Consider the following 23,124-nt stretch of genomic DNA (forward strand, 5'->3'; position numbering starts at 1 on the left):
TCCTGAGTTACATCCTGTATTATACCCCAGAGCTGCACTCACTATTCTGCTGGTGCAGTCACTGTGTACATACATTACTGATCCTGAGTTACATCCTGTATTATACTCCAGAGCTGCACTCACTATTCTGCTGGTGCAGTCACTGTGTACATACATTACTGATCCTGAGTTACCTCCTGTATTATACCCCAGAGCTGCACTCACTATTCTGCTGGTGCAGTCACTGTGTACATACATTACATTACTGATCCTGAGTTACATCCTGTGTTATCCTCCACAGCTGCGCTCACTATTCTGGTGATTTCCATTCTGTGAACATCAGTCTGTGTATACGTGTTTGTTTCATCTATGATCAGGTGAAAAAAGAAAGCATCCAGAATGGTGTCTTGTGACAAATTCAGACACTTCTTAACTGGTAGAACAGCTCTGGAGCACAAAATGCTGCTCATACAATCATGACAAGAAATAGTCTTCATAAAGAAAAATATGTTTATTTGAGTATAAACAACAATCATCTTTCTTACATTCTGTAAATCGGAAGCCATATAACCACAACCATTAGTCGACAAAGCGCACGACCGGCTCGCTGTGACATGTGGGGGATGGGGCGGCAGGTCCCACCAGTCCCATACAATATAATACAGAGGACAGTGCCCCCTTCCGGATGGAGCTGATGCGACCTTCGCGGCCTCCATATTGCACCAATTCTGTACAGCGAGCGGGTGGTGCGTTCCCTGCATGCTCATCGCATCCAACAGTCAGAACAAGGACATTCTCATACATTTTATACAATTTCTTTCTGCAGGAAAATAAAAAAAAGTGAAACCAGTGGAAAAATCCCAGATTTATAAAGTGTCTGATCCATATAAAGTGTGCGACCGATAGAAAAGTCGGTCATTCTACTCCGCGCAAACGACATCGGACTACAAATGCTTATAAGACCGGGTATATAAAGTACAAATATAGGCAGCCGATAAAATCCACACCCAGAGAGAACGGAAGGTTCAGCACAAGGGGAGGGAATTTAAAAAAATACATAAAAAAAAAAAAATAAGGAAACAAAATATCTAAAATCAAAAAAGGAAACAAAATAAAATAATGAAAAAATATAAAAAGTATTACATATTTAAAATAAAAAAGAAACTGAAATAAAAGAATAACGTTAAAAGTACAAAAAATAGAACGAAAAGTAAAAAATATGAAAACATGAAAAATGTAAAAGGATTAAACTATGGAAATTAAAAAAAAAGATTAAAAATGTAAAGTAAAATAGGAAATAAGATAACGGGAAAACTTGAAAAGTAATTAGAAAATAAAAGAAAACAAAAATAATGAAAGATTTAAAAAAAAAAAAAAAAAGTAAAAAGAAAGTCATAATAGAAAACAAAAATAGGAAAAGATGTAGAAAAATACAAATGTGAAATGAAAAGAAAATAAAAAGTGCCAGAAATACAAAAACAATGAAGAAAATGTATTTAAAAAAATTAAACAAAATATAAAATGAAAATAATGAATTAAAAAAAGTAAATTAGATATTAGTAAATAATATTAGGACTGATGTAGAGAGAGGATCAGAGCACAGGATTCGATGCATTCCCCTCCCCCAACATGTGCCCAGGTCTGTGGAGAGACTTTATTATCGGCTTTGGTTGGCACTGGAGCGTTATCACTTCTGCGCCGCCCGCTGTATATACTGGCAGATATATAACCTATGGCTTCTCAGCGGCAGCGCCGCGCTGCAAACCTCCGAGCAGGACACCATAAAGTGCCGCTGCACCCCCAAACGTCAGCGCTCAGCTTTTCCCATTGGCTCTGGACTCAGGATACCGCCGCCCCCCCGCTGTGCTGCATTGCATTGTGGGAGATGTAGTAGCGACTGATGTAAACGTTGCATCCCCCACAATGCATCGCTAACGAGAAGAGTCCAACAGACACTGACGCAGCAGGACACGAGGAGCAGGAAGGTGGATGCAGCTTTGGTTGTGACTGGAGCAGAACACCAAGCCTTAGGAGAGAAGCTGTGAAATTATATTTAAAGGGGATGTGCGCTTTATCCGCTGATAACGGAAACGGTTGCAGGCGACGGCTGGAGAGCGCGCATGAAGACGTACAAGGCACGACATGAGACGAGTCTGCGATTTGGCAGTGATCAGACACGAGCGCTCGTCAATACCATACTGACAAAACACAGTCATTACCATTAGGGGTTAATAACTGCAGGACTTGGCACTAGTATTGCAGAACCTGAAATCTTACAACACACCGAGGTCTCGCTTTACGGCACCTCTGCCGATACAACGTATCAAGGACATGGTGTTACTTCTCAGCTACTGTCGGACCACAAGTCCCATCATTCCTCCAGCTAAGAGGAGCACCTGGAGTTGGATAAAGGAGTAAAGTGAAGTGCGAGGAGCGGATATGGCTGCACTTCTAACTCTTCATCAGCAGCAGCTAAAATACGACAAAACGGAGGAAGAGCGACAGGCGCAGTCTTCACCAGGGTTCCGGGAGTATAGTGACTACTCCAGACTGCGCCTTTAAATGGTATCTCCGCCTCTGACAGCTTATAAGTGGGCATCATTCAGAATTCAGCTCTGAAGCTGCAGAATAGTGAGTGCAGCTCTGGAGTACAAGGAACGAGAGCTCAGTGTGTCCTTGACTGTACGGTGATCACTTAACGCAGCTACACCGTGATCATTTACACAGACAGAGCTATGAGAGTGGGTGGTGTGAGAAATAGGCCAACTCCAGAGCTGCACTCACCATTCTGCGGCTTATCTCTGGAAACAGCGAACTTGTGGTCAGATATTCCCCCAACCTCTAACAAAGCAGGAGAGTAAGGAGCTGGTGTAAGGATGACGCCACTGAACAGCGGGGAATGCTGGGAGATTTCGGCACTGAAGTTACAGAATAGTGAGTGCAGCTCTGGAATATATAATACTGCCCATTATAATCCAGGATCAGTACAGCGTGACTCCGTCAGGTGTGGGGGGATTCATTCTATGTGTGCCCTGTATAAGGGGGTTCAGAGGGGAGCGGGCACTTTAAGGAGACCTGATATTAGGTCACTTTCCTTTATCCTTTTCCTCATTTATGCAAAGTTTTTCCATAAAACGTTCTGCAATTTTGCAACAGACCTCGCATCAACTGTCTGCAAGATCTCTGCTTGCTGTCAACGACCTCTCGTATTTGTATCTTCTGAGCTGCTCCTCACATCGCACACAAGGAATAGGAGAAAGACACCGAATGTTTCTCTGTACGATGATACGATAGGAAGAACGGACGCCGGCCCTTTAAGAGATCTGATTGGCCAAGAAGATCCAGAAGAAGGTGCAATAACCTCACCGGGGCTTTAATATTTGCCCCAAATTAAAGGGGAAGCTCCATAAACTTCGGAGAAACACTGATGACTCCCCGCGTGATCACGATTTGCATAGAATAAACCCGATATAAATGCAGACGCCGCGCAATACTATGGATACGACCGAGAACCTGGCGGCAGCTGCAGGGGGTAACGTCCAATCACAGAGAAGCGAGAGCAGCGGTGCCGGCGGATCCCGTGAACTGTGCAAACAGCATTTGGTCAATAGAAATATTTGGCGTATATAAAAAAATACTATTTTTATACAAGAAAATAGGAGGAAAAAAAAAATCTGATTATCGATTCCACCCACCGATTATTAGCTGATTAGTCGCATATTAATTACCCGCCACCAATCACCGCGTCCGCTCTAAGAAGCTCGCAGCAGCCGGGTCGTTTGAACTCCAGAAATTCCTATAATCCGGCATCTAATAATACGGCATCTGTTGCCGGATTATAGGAATTTCAGCAGAATTCGGCCCAGGATACAATCAGAAAAGAGGAAACAGACGTTCGCTTTTCCGCACGTCGAAGGGTTAAGTGCAAGATGAAACCGGAAGCGATTTCTGCTCCGGAAGTGAAACACAGGAACTTACAGGTGACAAAGGGGCAACATACAAGACTCCGGGCCCGCGGCCCCCCGGCCAGGAGGGTCTTCATGTAAACTCCAGGCTGTCCAGCTGGAAGAGGTTGTTGTTGGTGGGGGTGGTGAAGTACAGCTGGGTGTGGGGCGAGCGGAGGTCGCAGGGGCTCTTCAGCCCGAGGGTCCGCTCGAAGTCCAGCAGTTGTCCCATGAAGTTAAAGTTCGGCGAGATGTTCGACTTTTTCCTCTTCACAAAATCGTAGGCGTCGTTCAGCGAGAGGTTGAGCTTCTGCATGAGGTACGCCACCGTGACCGTGACCGAGCGGCTGATACCTGCGAGACAATGGACGAGGATCCCGCACTTGTTGGACCGAGCCTCATCTGAAAGGACAGAAGTCAGAATAAAAGGGACGAATGGGGACAATGAACGGAGAAATGTTCCGATTCTCACAGCTGAGGGTTCGTCACGTTAGCTTCTCTTATCTGCACCGATACATTGTAACAGACCCACCAGCTGTGCGCAGCACTAGGACAGGACAGGTTTCATCAGCAGCTCTTCAATTACTGACAGGCACAGCTTTATAAAATGGAAACTCTAGTTACATGCAGAGCTGCATTCGTAGTTCAGGCACATCGAGCGCCTCCAGAGCTGTAATCCTAGTTCTGCTGGCCATCCATTGACCACAGGACTTTATCTGCAATTTGTAAACATGCGGCAAAACTATTTACACAATACACTGCTGGGTGGTAAGTGGCGACCATCAGCATGGCGAGTGCAGCTCTGGATGTGGTTAGCGTATACTGTCCACGTCCATACATCCTGTTTGATGCTCTGCCTCATCTCCTTTCTGGGCCAGTCATGACCTGCGGCCAACCCGCTGACGGTCTCCACCGTGAAACACTGATAAAGGGGCTAATAATGAGAAACCGCTCAGACGGATGAGGCTGGGGGGCTACGCTGGTGACCCTTAATATTGATGAAAGAAATCACTAAATGTAAAGGTGCAAGATATCTGCTTGAAGGCAATGACTGGAAACATTAATGGTTTAAATCCAATACTTTTCACAGCTGAGATTTTGTTACAAATGCATCCAGTCTGTGACGTAAACAGATAGAAGCACAAGTCTCTCCTTGTTCGTTACAATGTATCAATTTGGAGATTTACAAGTGTAACAAACCCTCAGCTGTGAGAAGTCAATTCCTCACCACATTTAAGAACTCTGCTTTCAGGCAGTAAATGAAAACATTAACGGCTTAAAATCCATCGTTTGTCACAGCTGAGATTTGTTACAATTGTATCTAATCAACTGTGAGCAAAAGCACAACTCCCCTCCGGATTCAAGTGCAACAAACTCTCAGCTGCGAGAAGTCAATTCGTCTCGATTTTAAAGATCTCTGCTTGCTGTGAACGGGAAGATTCATTGTCTCCAATCAGAGGCTAAAAAAGTTAAGAAGCCTAATACTTCTCACAGCTGAGGGTGTGCTACAGTGTGACCAGGACTGGACAATCTGTGAAATCCTGCGCTGATCTTTTGTTACTATGTATCGGTTAATGTATCAGTCTGGATTCTCTACACTGGATACAATTGTAACAAATCTGCTCATGTTTCCATTCTCTGACAGCAAGCGCACACCGCCTGGGATCAGCGCCATCCGCCACGTACCGATGAAGGAGATGGCCTCCGGGAAGAACTGCGACAGGTTCTGGCTCCAGTGGTCGGAGATGGGGATCTGCTTGTACTTGAAGTCTCCGCTCTTCTCGAAGGCGTTGGGCAGGTTCGGCGTCACGTTCAGGATGTACCGGATGTGATACTTCCCCAGGATTTCCAGGTTCGCCGCGTCTTTGGCGCAGCCGAGGTACAAATACGGGAGGATCTGGACGGGGAAGGTGGGCTGGCTGCTGAGCTCGGGGCTCCCTTCCGATTCTGTCGCGCTGTTGGGTTCGCGGTCGGATTCTCCGTCGGATCCTTCAGAACTTATCCTCAGACTGCCCAATCCGAGCAGAGCCTCCGGCGAGGGGTCGGTGGGGGAGGGGATCTCCAGGCCGAGCTCGCAGTGCTGCGGGTGCTCCCTCTGGAACTTACTGTATCCACCTGAAAACGAGCGGAACAAGAAGTCAGACACAGATGTAAACCGCCACCGACCGCTCGCAGCTTTCTGTTACTTTGTATCGACTGGACTTTTATATTTTTATTTACATCTGACTTGTAACAATGTAACAAAACTGCCGCCATGAAATCACCGGAGGGGTCGCCAGCATTGTACATTTGTGGGCAAGATTTGGACAGAGGTCGCCCGTCGGGTGACACCAGGAGCCGTCCCTCCCTGCAGGACGTGATGTGACAAGTCGTCTCCACCCGCCCTCATTACACACGGCGTTATGTCGCCCACGCAGCAGAGCACGACGCAGGAGATGAGTAACCCCCGGCGTGCTGGCACTCGTCAGCCAGGAAACGTCACATCCTCTGCAGGGAACAGATGCAGAAATGCCAAGAGATCCCAGGGAAAGCTGGGTGATAACTGGCACATCCTCCTATCCGGGGAAAGCTGGGTGATAACTGGCACGTCCTCCACTCTGGGGAAAGCTGGGTGATAACTGGCGCGTCCTCCACTCTGGGGAAAGCTGGGTGATAACTGGCACATCCTCCTATCCGGGGAAAGCTGGGTGATAACTGGCGCGTCCTCCACTCTGGGGAAAGCTGGGTGATAACTGGCACGTCCTCCTATCCGGGGAAAGCTGGGTGATAACTGGCACGTCCTCCTATCCGGGGAAAGCTGGGTGATAACTGGCACGTCCTCCTATCCGGGGAAAGCTGGGTGATAACTGGCGCATCCTCCTATCCGGGGAAAGCTGGGTGATAACTGGCGCATCCTCCACTCTGGGGAAAGCTGGGTGATAACTGGCACGTCCTCCTATCCGGGGAAAGCTGGGTGATAACTGGCGCGTCCTCCACTCTGGGGAAAGCTGGGTGATAACTGGCGCGTCCTCCACTCTGGGGAAAGCTGGGTGATAACTGGCACGTCCTCCTATCCGGGGAAAGCTGGGTGATAACTGGCGCGTCCTCCACTCTGGGGAAAGCTGGGTGATAACTGGCGCGTCCTCCGCTCCGGGGAAAGCTGGGTGATAACTGGCGCGTCCTCCGCTCCGGGGAAAGCTGGGTGATAACTGGCACGTCCTCCGCTCCGGGGAAAGCTGGGTGATAACTGGCGCGTCCTCCGCTCCAGGGAAAGCTGGGTGATAACTGGCGCATCCTCGGCTGCGGGGAAAGCCGGGCAATGACCCACGCATCCTCCTATCCGGGGAAAGCTGGATGATAACTGGCGCGTCTTCCACTCTGGGGAAAGCTGGGTGATAACTGGCGCGTCCTCCACTCTGGGGAAAGCTGGGTGATAACTGGCGCGTCCTCCACTCTGGGGAAAGCTGGGTGATAACTGGCGCGTCCTCAGCTCCGGGGAAACTGGGTGATAACTGGTGCGTCCTCCACTCAGAGAAAAACCAGGCGATAACAGGCGCCTCTCTGGGGAAAGCGGGGTAATGACTGACGAGTCTTCTGCTCTGAGGAAAGCTGGGTGATAACTGGCCTGTCCTCCGCTCCGGAAAAAGCTGGGTGATGACCCGTGTGTCCTCCACTCTGGGGAAAGCCAGGCGATGAGCAGCAACAGAGCTCAGGCGGTCATCTCATGTGAGATCGTGATGTGCAGCCCGGCATTACAGAATAGCTATACATGTAAGGAAAACTGACAAACTCAGCGCACACACAGCTCTGCTACACTACAGTCACACACAGCTCTGCTACACTACAGTCACACACAGCTCTGCTACACTACAGTCACACACAGCTCTGCTACACTAGTCACACACAACTCTGCTACACTACAGTCACACACACAGCTCTGCTACACTACAGTCACACACAGCTCTGCTACACTAGTCACACACAGCTCTGCTACACTAGTCACACACAACTCTGCTACACTACAGTCACACACAGCTCTGCTACACTACAGTCACATACACAGCTCTGCTACACTACAGTCACACACAGCTCTGCTACACTAGTCACACACAGCTCTGCTACACTAGTCACACACAGCTCTGCTACACTACAGTCACACACAGCTCTGCTACACTACAGTCACACACAGCTCTGCTACACTACAGTCACACACACAGCTCTGCTACACTAGTCACACACAGCTCTGCTACACTAGTCACACACAGCTCTGCTACACTAGTCACACACAGCTCTGCTACACTACAGTCACACACAGCTCTGCTACACTACAGTCACACACAGCTCTGCTACACTAGTCACACACAGCTCTGCTACACTACAGTCACACACAGCTCTGCTACACTAGTCACACACAGCTCTGCTACACTACAGTCACACACACACAGCTCTGCTACACTAGTCACACACAGCTCTGCTACACTACAGTCACACACACAGCTCTGCTACACTACAGTCACACAGCTCTGCTACACTACAGTCACACACAGCTCTGCTACACTACAGTCACACACAGCTCTGCTACACTAGTCACACACAACTCTGCTACACTACAGTCACACACACAGCTCTGCTACACTACAGTCACACACAGCTCTGCTACACTAGTCACACACAGCTCTGCTACACTAGTCACACACAACTCTGCTACACTACAGTCACACACAGCTCTGCTACACTACAGTCACATACACAGCTCTGCTACACTACAGTCACACACAGCTCTGCTACACTAGTCACACACAGCTCTGCTACACTAGTCACACACAGCTCTGCTACACTACAGTCACACACACAGCTCTGCTACACTACAGTCACACACAGCTCTGCTACACTACAGTCACACACACAGCTCTGCTACACTACAGTCACACACAGCTCTGCTACACTACAGTCACACACAGCTCTGCTACACTAGTCACACACAGCTCTGCTACACTAGTCACACACAGCTCTGCTACACTACAGTCACACACAGCTCTGCTACACTACAGTCACACACAGCTCTGCTACACTACAGTCACACACACAGCTCTGCTACACTACAGTCACACACAGCTCTGCTACACTAGTCACACACAGCTCTGCTACTCTAGTCACACACAGCTCTGCTACACTACAGTCACACACAGCTCTGCTACACTACAGTCACACACAGCTCTGCTACACTACAGTCACACACACAGCTCTGCTACACTAGTCACACACAGCTCTGCTACACTAGTCACACACAGCTCTGCTACACTAGTCACACACAGCTCTGCTACACTACAGTCACACACAGCTCTGCTACACTACAGTCACACACAGCTCTGCTACACTAGTCACACACAGCTCTGCTACACTACAGTCACACACAGCTCTGCTACACTAGTCACACACAGCTCTGCTACACTACAGTCACACACACACAGCTCTGCTACACTAGTCACACACAGCTCTGCTACACTACAGTCACACACACAGCTCTGCTACACTACAGTCACACAGCTCTGCTACACTACAGTCACACACAGCTCTGCTACACTACAGTCACACAGCTCTGCTACACTACAGTCACACACAGCTCTGCTACACTACAGTCACACACAGCTCTGCTACACTACAGTCACACACAGCTCTGCTACACTACAGTCACACAGCTCTGCTACACTACAGTCACACACAGCTCTGCTACACTACAGTCACACACACAGCTCTGCTACACTAGTCACACACAGCTCTGCTACACTACAGTCACACACAGCACCACTGCACATACACAGCTCCGCTACGAGCAGACACAGCACGACTACATGCAGCGCCTCCATTTCTCAGACTTTTGGTGTTTCGGTCACGATTCCCAGGTTCCTGATTGTTGTCAATGAACAGAACTATTAACTGCTGAGATTTGATCCTAACTTGTCACAGCTGAGATTTGATGCAATGTATCGGTGCAGGTAAGGCTACTTTCACACTAGTCCGTCGGTACGGGCCGTCACTAACCCTCGGCCCGACGGACAGTGTGTTAATGTAGCTCAACGTGGGCAGCGGATGCAGTTTTACGACGTATCCGCTGCCCCATTGTGATGTCCGGGGGGGGAGGGGGGGCGGAGTTCCGGCTGCGCATGCGCGGTCGGAAATGCTGGACACGACGCACCAAAAAAACGTTACATGTAACTTTTTTTGTGTCGACGGTCCGCCAATACACGACGCATCCATCGCACGACAGATGTGACGTGTGGCCATGTCACTAATGCAAGTCTATGGAGAAAAAACGCATCCTGCGGGCAACTTTGCAGGTTGCGTTTTTTTCTCCAAAACCTACACATTGTGGCGTATAGCAAGCGACGCTAGTGTGAAAGTAGCCTTATATTCAGTCCACAGAGGATCGTGTCTACCAGATACAACTGTAACAAACCCTCAGCTGTGAGAAATATCAGGTCACAACCATCCTTAGTCCTCCGTCCCTGATCACTGACCGCAGCAGAGGTCTTAGGATGGTGAGAAATCCGCTCTGCTGACCGCACCGGGAAAATCTACAATAGTCAGGTCATCTGTTCCCTCGCACACGGCGGCCGAGGTCAGCGGAGAAATTACAGCGAGGAGTTCCACAGAGCAAAGGACGACACCTCCCAGCCTGCCCCGCCCCCAGACCACACCTCCCAGCCTGCCCCGCCCCCAGACCACACCTCCCAGCCTGCCCCGCCCCCAGACCACACCTCCCAGCCTGCCCCGCCCCCCAGACCACACCTCCCAGCCTGCCCCCAGACCACATCTCCCAGCCTGCCCCGCCCCCCAGACCACACCTCCCAGCCTGCCCCGCCCCCAGACCACACCTCCCAGCTTGCCCCGCCCCCAGACTACACCTCCCAGCCTGCCCCGCCCCCCAGACCACACCTCCCAGCCTGCACCGCCCCCCAGACCACACCTCCCAGCCTGCCCCGCCCCCCAGAACACACCTCCCAGCCTGCCCCGCCCCCCAGACCACACCTCCCAGCCTGCCCCGCCCCCAGAACACACCTCCCAGCCTGCCCCGCCCCCCAGACCACACCTCCCAGCCTGCCCCGCCCCCCAGACCACACCTCCCAGCCTGCCCCGCCTCCCAGACTACACCTCCCAGCCTGCCCCACCTCCCAGAACACACCTCCCAGCCTGCCCCGCCCCCCAGACCACACCTCCCAGCCTGCCCCACCTCCCAGACCACACCTCCCAGCCTGCCCCGCCCCCAGACCACACTCCCAAGCCTGCCCCGCCCCCAGACCACACCTCCAAGCCTGCCCCGCCCCCCAGAACACACCTCCAAGCCTGCCCCGCCCCCCAGACTACACCTCCCAGCCTGCCCCGCCCCCCAGACCACACCTCCCAGCCTGCCCCCAGACCACACCTCCCAGCCTGCCCCGCCCCCCAGAACACACCTCCCAGCCTGCCCCGCCCCCCAGACCACACCTCCGAGCCTGCCCCGCCCCCCAGACTACACCTCCCAGCCTGCCCCGCCCCCAGACTACACCTCCGAGCCTGCCCCGCCCCCCAGACTACACCTCCCAGCCTGCCCCACCCCCAGACTACACCTCCCAGCCTGCCCCGCCCCCAGACCACACCTCCGAGCCTGCCCCGCCCCCCAGACCACACCTCCCAGCCTGCCCCCAGACCACACCTCCCAGCCTGCCCCGCCTCCCAGACTACACCTCCCAGCCTGCCCCACCTCCCAGCCTGCCCCGCCCCCCAGAACACACCTCCCAGCCTGCCCCGCCCCCAGACTACACCTCCCAGCCTGCCCCGCCCCCAGACTACACCTCCCAGCCTGCCCCGCCCCCGCAGACTACACCTCCCAGCCTGCCCCGCCCCCGCAGACTACAGCTCCGCCCCGCCCCCGCAGACTACAGCTCCGCCCCGCCCCCGCAGACTACAGCTCCGCCCCCAGACTACACCTCCCTTCCTGCTCCGCCCCCCAGACTACACCTCCCTTCCTGCTCCGCCCCCAGACTACACCTCCCTTCCTGCTCCGCCCCCCAGACTACACCTCCCTTCCTGCTCCGCCCCCCAGACTACACCTCCCATCTTGCTCCGCCCCCCCAGACCACACCTCCCAGCCTGCCCCGCCTCCCAGACTACACCTCCCTTCCTGCTCCGCCCCCCAGACTACACCTCTCTTCCTACTCCGCCCCCAGACCACACCTCCCAGCCTGCCCCACCCCCCAGACTACACCTCCCTTCCTGCTCCGCCCCCCAGACTACACCTCTCTTCCTACTCCGCCCCCAGACCACACCTCCCAGCCTGCCCCGCCCCCCAGACTACACCTCCCTTCCTGCTCCGCCCCCCAGACTACACCTCCCTTCCTGCTCCGCCCCCAGACTACAGTCCCAGTCTGCCCCGCCCCCGCAGACTCCAGCCCCGCCCCCAGCTCTCCCAGCCCCGCCCCCGGACCCACCTCGCAGGTAGTGCGCTCTGCAGCCGTCTTCCCGCAGCCTGTGGAGCAGGAGGCCGAGCACTGAGCTCTGGGTGTCGGCGCCGTCCAGCGTGGCCTCGTCGTACAGCAGCACCGTGTCCGCCTGTCTGCGGCGGGAGAAGGCCTCGGGGTCGCTGGCGATGACGGAGCGGACGGACATGCTGCCTGTGCGGAGGCGGCGGAGCATGAGCCCGGGGACGGTGACGCTGACGGCAGCCTCGATGTGCGCCGCCTGGTAGCGCTCCTGGGGCCGGCAGTCCAGCAGCAGCAGCCCGCGGCCGCCCGACTCCAGGCTCTCCCGCAGCCACCGGCCGCTCTTACTGGGGGGCGCCGCCGCCATCGGGGCCAGCGCCGGACCGCGCACTACACACCCGGGATCCCCTCCTCCGGGCGGAGCCACAACCGGAGCCGCGCCTGCTGCTGGGAGAGCCGGGGGCGGGGAGACGTCAGCAGAGAGAGCGCCGCTCCGGAGGGCAGTGTCTGTACACAGGGAGTACAGCGGAATAGTGAGTGCCGCTCCGGAGAGCAGTGTCTGTACACAGGGACTACAGCGGAATAGTGAGTGCAGCTCCGGAGAGCAGTGTCTGTACACAGGGACTACAGCGGAATAGTGAGTGCAGCTCCGGAGAGCAGTGTCTGTACACAGGGACTACAGCGGAATAGTGAGTGCAGCTCCGGAGAGCAGTGTCTGTACACAGGGACTACAGCGGAATAGTGAGTGCCGCTCCGGAGAGCAGTGTCTGTACACAGGGACTACAGCGGAATAGTGAGTGCAGCTCCGGAGAGCAGTGTCTGTACACAGGGACTACAGCGGAATAGTGAGTGCAGCTCCGGAGAGCAGTGTCTGTACACAGGGGCTACAGCGGAATAGTGAGTGCCGCTCCGGAGGGCAGTGTCTGTACACAGGGACTACAGCGGAATAGTGAGTGCCGCTCCGGAGAGCAGTGTCCGTACACAGGGACTACAGCGGAATAGTGAGTGCAGCTCCGGAGGGCAGTGTCTGTACACAGGGACTACAGCGGAATAGTGAGTGCAGCTCCGGAGGGCAGTGTCTGTACACAGGGACTACAGCGGAACAGTGAGTGCAGCTCCGGAGAGCAGTGTCTGTACACAGGGACTACAGCGGAATAGTGAGTGCAGCTCCGGAGAGCAGTGTCCGTACACAGGGACTACAGCGGAATAGTGAGTGCCGCTCGGGAGGGCAGTGTCTGTACACAGGGACTACAGCGGAATAGTGAGTGCCGCTCCGGAGAGCAGTGTCTGTACACAGGGGCTACAGCGGAATAGTGAGCGCCGCTCCGGAGGGCAGTGTCTGTACACAGGGGCTACAGCAGAATAGTGAGTGCAGCTCCGGAGAGCAGTGTCTGTACACAGGGACTACAGCGGAATAGTGAGTGCAGCTCCGGAGAGCAGTGTCTGTACACAGGGACTACAGCGGAATAGTGAGTGCCGCTCCGGAGAGCAGTGTCCGTACACAGGGACTACAGCGGAATAGTGAGTGCCGCTCCGGAGAGCAGTGTCCGTACACAGGGACTACAGCGGAATAGTGAGTGCCGCTCGGGAGGGCAGTGTCTGTACACAGGGACTACAGCGGAATAGTGAGTGCAGCTCCGGAGAGCAGTGTCCGTACACAGGGACTACAGCGGAATAGTGAGTGCCGCTCGGGAGGGCAGTGTCTGTACACAGGGAGTACAGCGGAATAGTGAGTGCAGCTCCGGAGGGCAATGTCTGTACACAGGGACTACAGCGGAACAGTGAGTGCCGCTCCGGAGAGCAGTGTCTGTACACAGGGGCTACAGCGGAATAGTGAGTGCCGCTCCGGAGGGCAGTGTCCGTACACAGGGACTACAGCGGAACAGTGAGTGCCGCTCCGGAGAGCAGTGTCTGTACACAGGGATTACAGCGGAATAGTGAGTGCCGCTCCGGAGAGCAGTGTCTGTACACAGGGACTACAGCGGAATAGTGAGTGCAGCTCCAGAGAGCAGTGTCTGTACACAGGGACTACAGCGGAATAGTGAGTGCAGCTCCAGAGAGCAGTGTCTGTACACAGGGACTACAGCGGAATAGTGAGCGCCGCTCCGGAGAGCAGTGTCCGTACACAGGGATTACAGCGGAATAGTGAGTGCCGCTCCAGAGAGCAGTGTCTGTACACAGGGACTACAGCGGAATACTGAGTGCCGCTCCGGAGGGCAGTGTCTGTACATAGGGACTACAGCGGAATAGTGAGTGCCGCTCCGGAGAGCAGTGTCTGTACACAGGGACTACAGCGGAATAGTGAGCGCCGCTCCGGAGAGCAGTGTCTGTACACAGGGACTACAGCGGAATAGTGAGTGCAGCTCCAGAGAGCAGTGTCTGTACACAGGGACTACAGCGGAATACTGAGTGCCGCTCCGGAGGGCAGTGTCTGTACATAGGGACTACAGCGGAATAGTGAGTGCCGCTCCGGAGAGCAGTGTCTGTACACAGGGACTACAGCGGAATAGTGAGTGCCGCTCCGGAGAGCAGTGTCTGTACACAGGGACTACAGCGGAATAGTGAGTGCCGCTCCGGAGAGCAATGTCTGTACACAGGGACTACAGCGGAATAGTGAGCGCCGCTCCGGAGAGCAGTGTCTGTACACAGGGACTACAGCAGAATAGTGAGCGCCGCTCCGGAGAGCAGTGTCCGTACACAGGGACTACAGCGGAATAGTGAGCGCCGCTCCGGAGGGCAGTGTCTGTACACAGGGACTACAGCGGAATAGTGAGTGCAGCTCCAGAGAGCAGTGTCCGTACACAGGGACTACAGCGGAATAGTGAGTGCCGCTCCGGAGAGCAGTGTCTGTACACAGGGACTACAGCGGAATAGTGAGTGCCGCTCCGGAGAGCAGTGTCTGTACACAGGGACTACAGCGGAATAGTGAGTGCCGCTCCGGAGGGCAGTGTCTGTACACAGGGACTACAGCGGAATAGTGAGCGCCGCTCCGGAGAGCAGTGTCCATACACAGGTACTACAGCGGAATAGTGAGCGCCGCTCCGGAGGGCAGTGTCTGTACACAGGGACTACAGCGGAATAGTGAGCACCGCTCCGGAGAGCAGTGTCTGTACACAGGGACTACAGCGGAATAGTGAGCGCCGCTCCGGAGAGCAGTGTCCGTACACAGGGATTACAGCGGAATAGTGAGTGCAGCTCCAGAGAGCAGTGTCTGTACACAGGGACTACAGCGGAATAGTGAGTGCCGCTCCAGAGAGCAGTGTCTGTACACAGGGACTACAGCGGAATAGTGAGTGCCGCTCCAGAGAGCAGTGTCTGTACACAGGGGCTACAGCGGAATAGTAAGCGCCGCTCCGGAGAGCAGTGTCTGTACACAGGGACTACAGCGGAATAGTGAGCGCCGCTCCGGAGAGCAGTGTCTGTACACAGGGACTACAGCGGAATAGTGAGTGCAGCTCCGGAGAGCAGTGTCTGTACACAGGGACTACAGCGGAATAGTGAGTGCCGCTCCGGAGAGCAGTGTCCGTACACAGGGACTACAGCGGAATAGTGAGTGCCGCTCCAGAGAGCAGTGTCTGTACACAGGGACTACAGCGGAATAGTGAGTGCCGCTCCAGAGAGCAGTGTCCGTACACAGGGACTACAGCGGAATAGTGAGTGCAGCTCCGGAGAGCAGTGTCCGTACACAGGGACTACAGCGGAATAGTGAGTGCAGCTCCGGAGAGCAGTGTCTGTACACAGGGACTACAGCGGAATAGTGAGTGCAGCTCCGGAGAGCAGTGTCTGTACACAGGGACTACAGCGGAATAGTGAGTGCCGCTCCGGAGAGCAGTGTCTGTACACAGGGACTACAGCGGAATAGTGAGTGCCGCTCCGGAGAGCAGTGTCTGTACACAGGGACTACAGCGGAATAGTGAGTGCAGCTCTGGGAGCAATGTCTGTACACAGGGACTACAGCGGAATAGTGAGTGCAGCTCCGGAGAGCAGTGTTTGTACACAGGGACTACAGCGGAATAGTGAGTGCAGGTCCGGAGACTGTACACAGGGACTACAGGTGAATAGTGAGTGCAGCTCCGGGAGCAATGTCTGTACACAGGGACTACAGCAGAATAGTGACTGCAGCTCCAGAGAGCAGTGTATGATCTGTACACAGGGACTACAGCAGAATAGTGAGCACCGCTTGGGAGAGCAGTGTCTGTACACAGGGCCTGCAGTAGAATTGTGAGTGCCGCTCCGGAGAGCAGTGCAGGATCTGTACACAGGGCCTGCGGCAGAATAGTGAGTGCCGTTTCGGAGAGCAGTGTAGGCTCTGTACACAGGGACTACAGCAGAATAGCGAGTGCAGCTCCAGAGATCGGGGCCTGTAGCAGAAAAATGAGTGCAGCTCCAGAGAGCAGTGCAAGATCTGTACACAGGGACTGCAGCAGAATAGTGAGTGCAGCTCAGGAGTGCCAACATCTGTACACAGGGACTGCAGCAGAATAGCGAGTGCAGCTTTGGGAGCAATGTCTGTACACAGTGACGGCAACAGAAAAGTCTGTGCACACGGACTGCAGTAGAATAGTGAGTGCAGCTCTGGAGTATAATACAGGATAAGTAATGTTATATACAGAGACAAAATGTTTCTCTTTACTTTCCTGTTCTCATTAGTTGATGGTAAGTTTTTGTAATATTACACCGGATTTTACAAACACCTCTAAGAGGAACTTGACAGCGTTGTTTCCCCCACCCTGTACTCACTGATCCCTTTCTGTAAATGCTCAACCAAAAATTATGTCCCTGTCTAGATGGAGGAAAAAGCCTGTAGCGGTCTGCGGAGGGCTTCAGATTTCTGGTACTTTGCTGCAAACCATGAGATTAGCAGTCTGTCCGTGTCCTGCGTCCCCACTGCCTGCCCGTGCACGGATGCCGCTGGGCTACGGACGGTCAGTGTACAGAGCCGGTGGTGACAGGAGCGTGAGAACATATCTATGGGACCAATACTCTGGGGAAAACAAAGCCCCCACGACTGGTCAGGTACTAATTAGCATATCGCCACCAAAGTTCTAAAATAGTTTTCGTGGTATACAGTACAGACCAATAGTTTGGACACACCTTCTCATTTAAAGATTTTTCATGACTATGAAAACTGTAAATTCACACTGAAGGCATCAAAACTATGAATTATCACATGTAGAATTATATACTTAACAAAAAAGTGTGAAACAACTGAAATTATGTCTTATATTCTAGGTTCTTCAAAGTAGCCACCATTTGCTTTGATGACTGCTTTGCACACTCTTGGCATTCTCTTGATGAGCTTCAAGAGGTAGTCACCGGGAATGGTTTTCACTTCACAGGTGTGCCCTGTCAGGTTTAATAAGTGGGATTTCTTGCCTTATAAATGGGGTTGGGACCATCAGTTGTGTTGTGCAGAAGTCTGGTGAATAGACTGTTAGCTGCTTTTTTCTTGCCATAATACAAATTCTAAGTAAAGAAAAACGAGTGGCCATCATTACTTTAAGAAATGAAAGTCAGTCCGAAAAATTGGGAAAACTTTGAAAGTGTCCCAAGTGTAGTGGCAAAAACCATCAAGCGCTACAAAGAAACTGGCTCACACGAGCACCGCCCCAGGAATGGAAGACCAAGAGTCACCTCTGCTTCTGAGGATAAGTTTATCCGAGTCACCAGCCTCAGAAATCGCAGGTTAACAGCAGCTCAGATTAGAGACCAGGTCAATGCCACACAGAGTTCTAGCAGCAGACACATCTCTACAACAACTGTTAAGAGGAGACTTTGTGCAGCAGGCCTTCATGGTAAAATAGCTGCTAGGAAACCACTGCTAAGGACAGGCAACAAGCAGAAGAGACTTGTTTGAGCTAAAGAACACAAGGAATGGACATTAGACCAGTGGAAATCTGTGCTTTGGTCTGATGAGTCCAAATCTGAGATCTTTGGTTCCAACCACCGTGTCTTTGTGCGACGCAGAAAAGGTGAACGGATGGACTCTACATGCCTGGTTCCCACCGTGAAGCATGGAGGAGGAGGTGTGATGGTGTGGGGGTGCTTTGCTGGTGACACTGTTGGGGATTTATTCAAAATTGAAGGCAGACTGAACCAGCATGGCTACCACAGCATCTTGCAGCGGCATGCTATTCCATCCGGTTTGCGTTTAGTTGGACCATCATTTATTTTTCAACAGGACAATGACCCCAAACACACACCTCCAGGCTGTGTAAGGGCTATTTGACCAAGAAGGAGAGTGATGGGGTGCTACGCCAGATGACCTGGCCTCCACAGTCACCAGACCTGAACCCAATCGAGATGGTTTGGGGTGAGCTGGACCGCAGAGTGAAGGCAAAAGGGTCAACAAGCGCTAAGTGTTGTGAATTAGACTTTTTGGCTCCCTCTTGTGGTCACTAGTGATATGACTCTGGGATTCTTTCTTCAGTTTGGCACTCACCTGGGTCGTTGCCCAGGGGTGTCGCTATATAAACTTCCTGGATCCTTAGTCCAGTGCCTGGCATCGTTGTAATCAGATCCTTTCTGTTTGCTCCTGTCTGCTGATCCTGGTTCTTGCAAAATTAAGCTAAGTCTTGCTTCTTTGTTTTTTGGGTTATTTGCTTTGCTTCTATTTTTGTCCAGCTTGTACTAAATGTGAGTTCTGACCTTGCTGGAAGCTCTAGGGGGCTGGTGTTCTCCCCCCGGCCGTTAGTCGGTTCGGGGGTTCTTGAATATCCAGCGTGGATATTTTAATAGGGTTTTTTCTGACTATATAAGTCATCTTACTATATTCTGCTATTAGCTAGTGGGCCTCTCTTTGCTAAATACCTAGCTCATTCTTATGTTTGTCTTTTCCTCTTACCTCACCGTTATTATTTGTTGGGGGCTTGTATCCAACTTTTGGGGTCTTTTCTCTGGAGGCAAGAAAGGTCTTTCTTTTCCCTTCTAGGGTTAGTTAGTTCTCCGGCTGGCGCGAGACGTCTAGAACCAACGTAGGCACGTTCCCCGGCTGCTGCTATTTGTGGTGCTAGGATTAGATATATGGTCAGCCCAGTTACCACTGCCCTATGAGCTGGTTTTTTGTGTTTGCAGACTTGGTATTTATTCCTGAGACCCTCTGCCATTGGGGTCATAACAGTTCAGGAATAGGTATTTTAGGTTCAGACATAGAACTACTGGTAACAAAATCTTGTATGCTTTGCACACGAGCAGCAAGCTGGTCCACACTTGTAATCAAGGTCTGGACATTCATGTCTGCAGCAAGCTCAAGCCACTCGGAGGTAAAGGGGAGGAAGAGAGGGGAAAAAAAACAAAAAAAACAAACTCAGAATTTCCTTTCTTATTATCCCACTTCTGCAATGCATTAAACATTCAATGTCAGCCTGGCATACTGTTATGACCCCAATGGCAGAGGGTCTCAGGAATAAATACCAAGTCTGCAAACACAAAAAACCAGCTCATAGGGCAGTGGTAACTGGGCTGACCATATATCTAATCCTAGCACCACAAATAGCAGTAGCCGGGGAACGTGCCTACGTTGGTTCTAGACGTCTCGCGCCAGCCGGAGAACTAACTAACCCTAGAAGGGAAAAGAAAGACCTTTCTTGCCTCCAGAGAAATGAAATCCATGGAAATGTGTGTCCAAGGCCTCTTCGGGACAGGCAAGGGCAAGAGCAACCCGCTGGCACGAGAACAGCAAGGCTTAGCTCGAGCACAAGTCCCACAGGACTGCACAAACGACCGCACATCCCGTGACAAGGAAGGCCACCAAAAGGACCTAGCCACCAGATCTCTGGTGCCAAAAATTCCCGGATGCACTGCCAACACCGAGGAATGAACCTCGGAAATGACTCTGCTGGTCCACTTATCAGGAACAAATCATAGACGTCAGAATGGGTTGTGTTTTTACTGTGGAGATTCTACACATGTTATATCAGCATGCTCTAAACGCCTAACAAGGGTTGTTAGTCCTGTCGCCATTGGTAATTTGCAACCTAAATTTATTTTGTCTGTGACTTTAATTTGCTCATTGTCCTCCTACCCTGTTATGGCGTTTGTGGATTCAGGTGCTGCCCTGAGTCTTATGGATCTGTCATTTGCCAAGCGCTGTGGTTTTGTTCTTGAGCCGTTGGTTAATCCTATCCCTCTGAGGGGTATTGATGCTACGCCATTGGCGGAAAATAAACCGCAGTTTTGGACACAGGTAACCATGTGCATGACTCCTGAACATCGGGAGGTGATTCGTTTTCTTGTTCTGCATAAAATGCATGATTTGGTCGTTTTGGGTCTGCCATGGTTACAGACTCATAATCCAGTCTTGGATTGGAAGGCAATGTCTGTGTCAAGTTGGGGCTGTCAGGGAATTCATGGTGATTCCCCGCCAGTGTCTCCGGGCATGTCTGTCATCTGGGTGGTATGTGATCGCTTTTCTAAGATGGTCCATTTGGTTCCTTTGCCTAAGCTGCCTTCCTCTTCCGATCTGGTTCCTGTGTTCTTTCAGAATGTGGTTCGTTTACACGGCATCCCTGAGAATATTGTGTCTGACAGAGGATCCCAGTTTGTTTCCAGGTTCTGGCGATCCTTTTGTAGTAGGATGGGCATTGAGTTGTCGTTTTCGTCTGCCTTTCATCCTCAGACTAATGGACAAACGGAACGAACTAATCAGACTCTGGAGGCTTATTTGAGGTGTTTTGTTTCTGCGGATCAGGATGATTGGGTGACCTTCTTGCCGTTGGCTGAGTTTGCCCTTAATAATCGGGCTAGTTCCGCTACATTGGTTTCGCCATTTTTCTGCAACTCTGGTTTCCATCCCCGTTTTTCCTCGGGACATGTGGAGTCTTCTGACTGTCCTGGGGTGGATTCTGTGGTGGATAGGTTGCAGCAGATCTGGAATCATGTGGTGGACAACTTAAAGTTGTCACAAGAGAAGGCTCAGCGTTTTGCCAACCGCCGCCGCGGTGTGGGTCCCCGACTTCGTGTTGGGGATTTGGTGTGGCTGTCTTCTCGATTTGTTCCTATGAAGGTCTCCTCTCCTAAATTTAAGCCTCGCTTCATCGGTCCTTACAAGATATTGGAAATCCTTAATCCTGTGTCCTTTCGCTTGGATCTTCCGGTGTCGTTTGCCATTCACAACGTGTTCCATAGGTCTTTGTTGCGGCGGTACGTTGTACCTGTGGTTCCTTCTGTTGAGCCTCCTGCTCCGGTGTTGGTTGAGGGCGAGTTGGAGTACGTGGTGAAGATCTTGGATTCTCGTCTCTCCAGGCGGAGGCTTCAGTATCTGGTCAAGTGGAAGGGCTATGGTCAGGAGGATAATTCCTGGGTGGTTGCCTCTGATGTGCATGCGGCCGATTTAGTTCGTGCCTTTCACGCTGCTCATCCTGATCGTCCTGGTGAGGGTTCGGTGACCCCTCCTTAAGGGGGGGGGGTACTGTTGTGAATTAGACTTTTTGGCTCCCTCTTGTGGTCACTAGTGATATGACTCTGGGATTGTCTTTTTTCTGTTTGGCACTGACCTGGGTCGTTAGTCCAGGGGTGTCGCTATATAAACTTCCTGGATCCTTAGTCCAGTGCCTGGCATCGTTGTAATCAGATCCTTTCTGTTTGCTCCTGTCTGCTGATCCTGGTTCTTGCAAAATTAAGCTAAGTCTTGCTTCTTTGTTTTTTGGGTTATTTGCTTTGCTTCTATTTTTGTCCAGCTTGTACTAAATGTGATTCCTGATTTTGCTGGAAGCTCTAGGGGGCTGGTGTTCTCCCCCCGGCCGTTAGTCGGTTTGGGGGTTCTTGAATATCCAGCGTGGATATTTTAATAGGGTTTTTTCTGACCATATAAGTTATCTTACTATATTCTGCTATTAGCTAGTGGGCCTCTCTTTGCTAAATACCTAGCTCATTCCTATGTTTGTCTTTTCCTCTTACCTCACCGTTATTATTTGTTGGGGGCTTGTATCCAACTTTTGGGGTCTTTTCTCTGGAGGCAAGAAAGGTCTTTCTTTTCCCTTCTAGGGTTAGTTAGTTCTCCGGCTGGCGCGAGACGTCTAGAACCAACGTAGGCACGTTCCCCGGCTACTGCTATTTGTGGTGCTAGGATTAGATATATGGTCAGCCCAGTTACCACTGCCCTATGAGTTGGTTTTTTGTGTTTGCAGACTTGGTATTTATTCCTGAGACCCTCTGCCATTGGGGTCATAACAGCTAAGCATCTCTGGGAACTCCTTCAAGATTGTTGGAAGACCATTCCGGGTGAATACCTCTTGAAGCTCATCAAGAGAATGCCAAGAGTGTGCAAAGCAGTCATCAAAGCAAAAGGTGGCTACTGTGAAGAACCTAGAATATAAGACATAATTTCAGTTGTTTCACACTTTTTTGTTAAGTATATAATTCCACATGTGTTAATTCATAGTTTTGATGCCTTCAGTGTGAATGTACAATTTTCATAGTCATGAAAATACAGAAAAATCTTTAAATGAGAAGGTGTGTCCAAACTTTTGGTCTGTACTGTACATTGTTCAGTAAGGCAATAAAAGGGGCATGGTGTGTCCTGGAGGATATAAAGGGATCTGTGAGGACATGGCAGTTTGGGGGCCTGGAGAGGTCAAGTATGTAAAACTTCTATCGTCCTCGTATTGGGCCATTAAGTCGTTACAATGTGGAAGTTACAGACGGGGAAGTGTTATTGTAGCAAGAAACTTCCTGTTAAACTTGTGGAACTAGAAATGTGGAAATGAACGACGGGCGAGGAGGAAATGATTGCAGCAGAAACGTGTCTCCGTCCTCCCGTAGGT

General features: G+C 51.9%; 1 protein-coding gene across 1 annotated transcript; it reads right to left on the reverse strand.

Moving 5' to 3' along the window:
• Window positions 1-475: 475 nt before the first annotated feature.
• LOC143787824 (dual specificity protein phosphatase 7-like) lies at window positions 476-12,798 on the reverse strand. The gene is made up of 3 exons (XM_077276924.1): window positions 12,371-12,798; window positions 5,610-6,038; window positions 476-4,325 (listed from the first exon to the last, which is right to left on the reverse strand). Exons 1-3 carry the CDS (start codon window positions 12,726-12,728, stop codon window positions 4,018-4,020), a joined length of 1,095 nt encoding a protein of 364 aa, XP_077133039.1. The 5' UTR covers window positions 12,729-12,798; the 3' UTR covers window positions 476-4,017.
• Between the last annotated feature and the right edge of the window lie 10,326 nt (window positions 12,799-23,124).

Source organism: Ranitomeya variabilis, chromosome 8 (genome assembly GCF_051348905.1).
Source record: "Ranitomeya variabilis isolate aRanVar5 chromosome 8, aRanVar5.hap1, whole genome shotgun sequence".
Lineage (NCBI taxonomy): Eukaryota > Metazoa > Chordata > Amphibia > Anura > Dendrobatidae > Ranitomeya > Ranitomeya variabilis.

Excerpts from the sequence above, each read along its gene's own strand:
- LOC143787824 (XM_077276924.1), bottom strand. The coding sequence starts at position 12,728 with ATGGCGGCGGCGCCCCCCAGTAAGAGCGGCCGGTGGCTGCGGGAGAGC. Across the intron at positions 6,039-12,370 it reads CAGAGCGCACTACCTGCGAG|GTGGATACAGTAAGTTCCAG; the intron begins GTGGGTCCGGGG and ends GCTCGTTTTCAG. Across the intron at positions 4,326-5,609 it reads GGAGGCCATCTCCTTCATCG|ATGAGGCTCGGTCCAACAAG; the intron begins GTACGTGGCGGA and ends CTGTCCTTTCAG.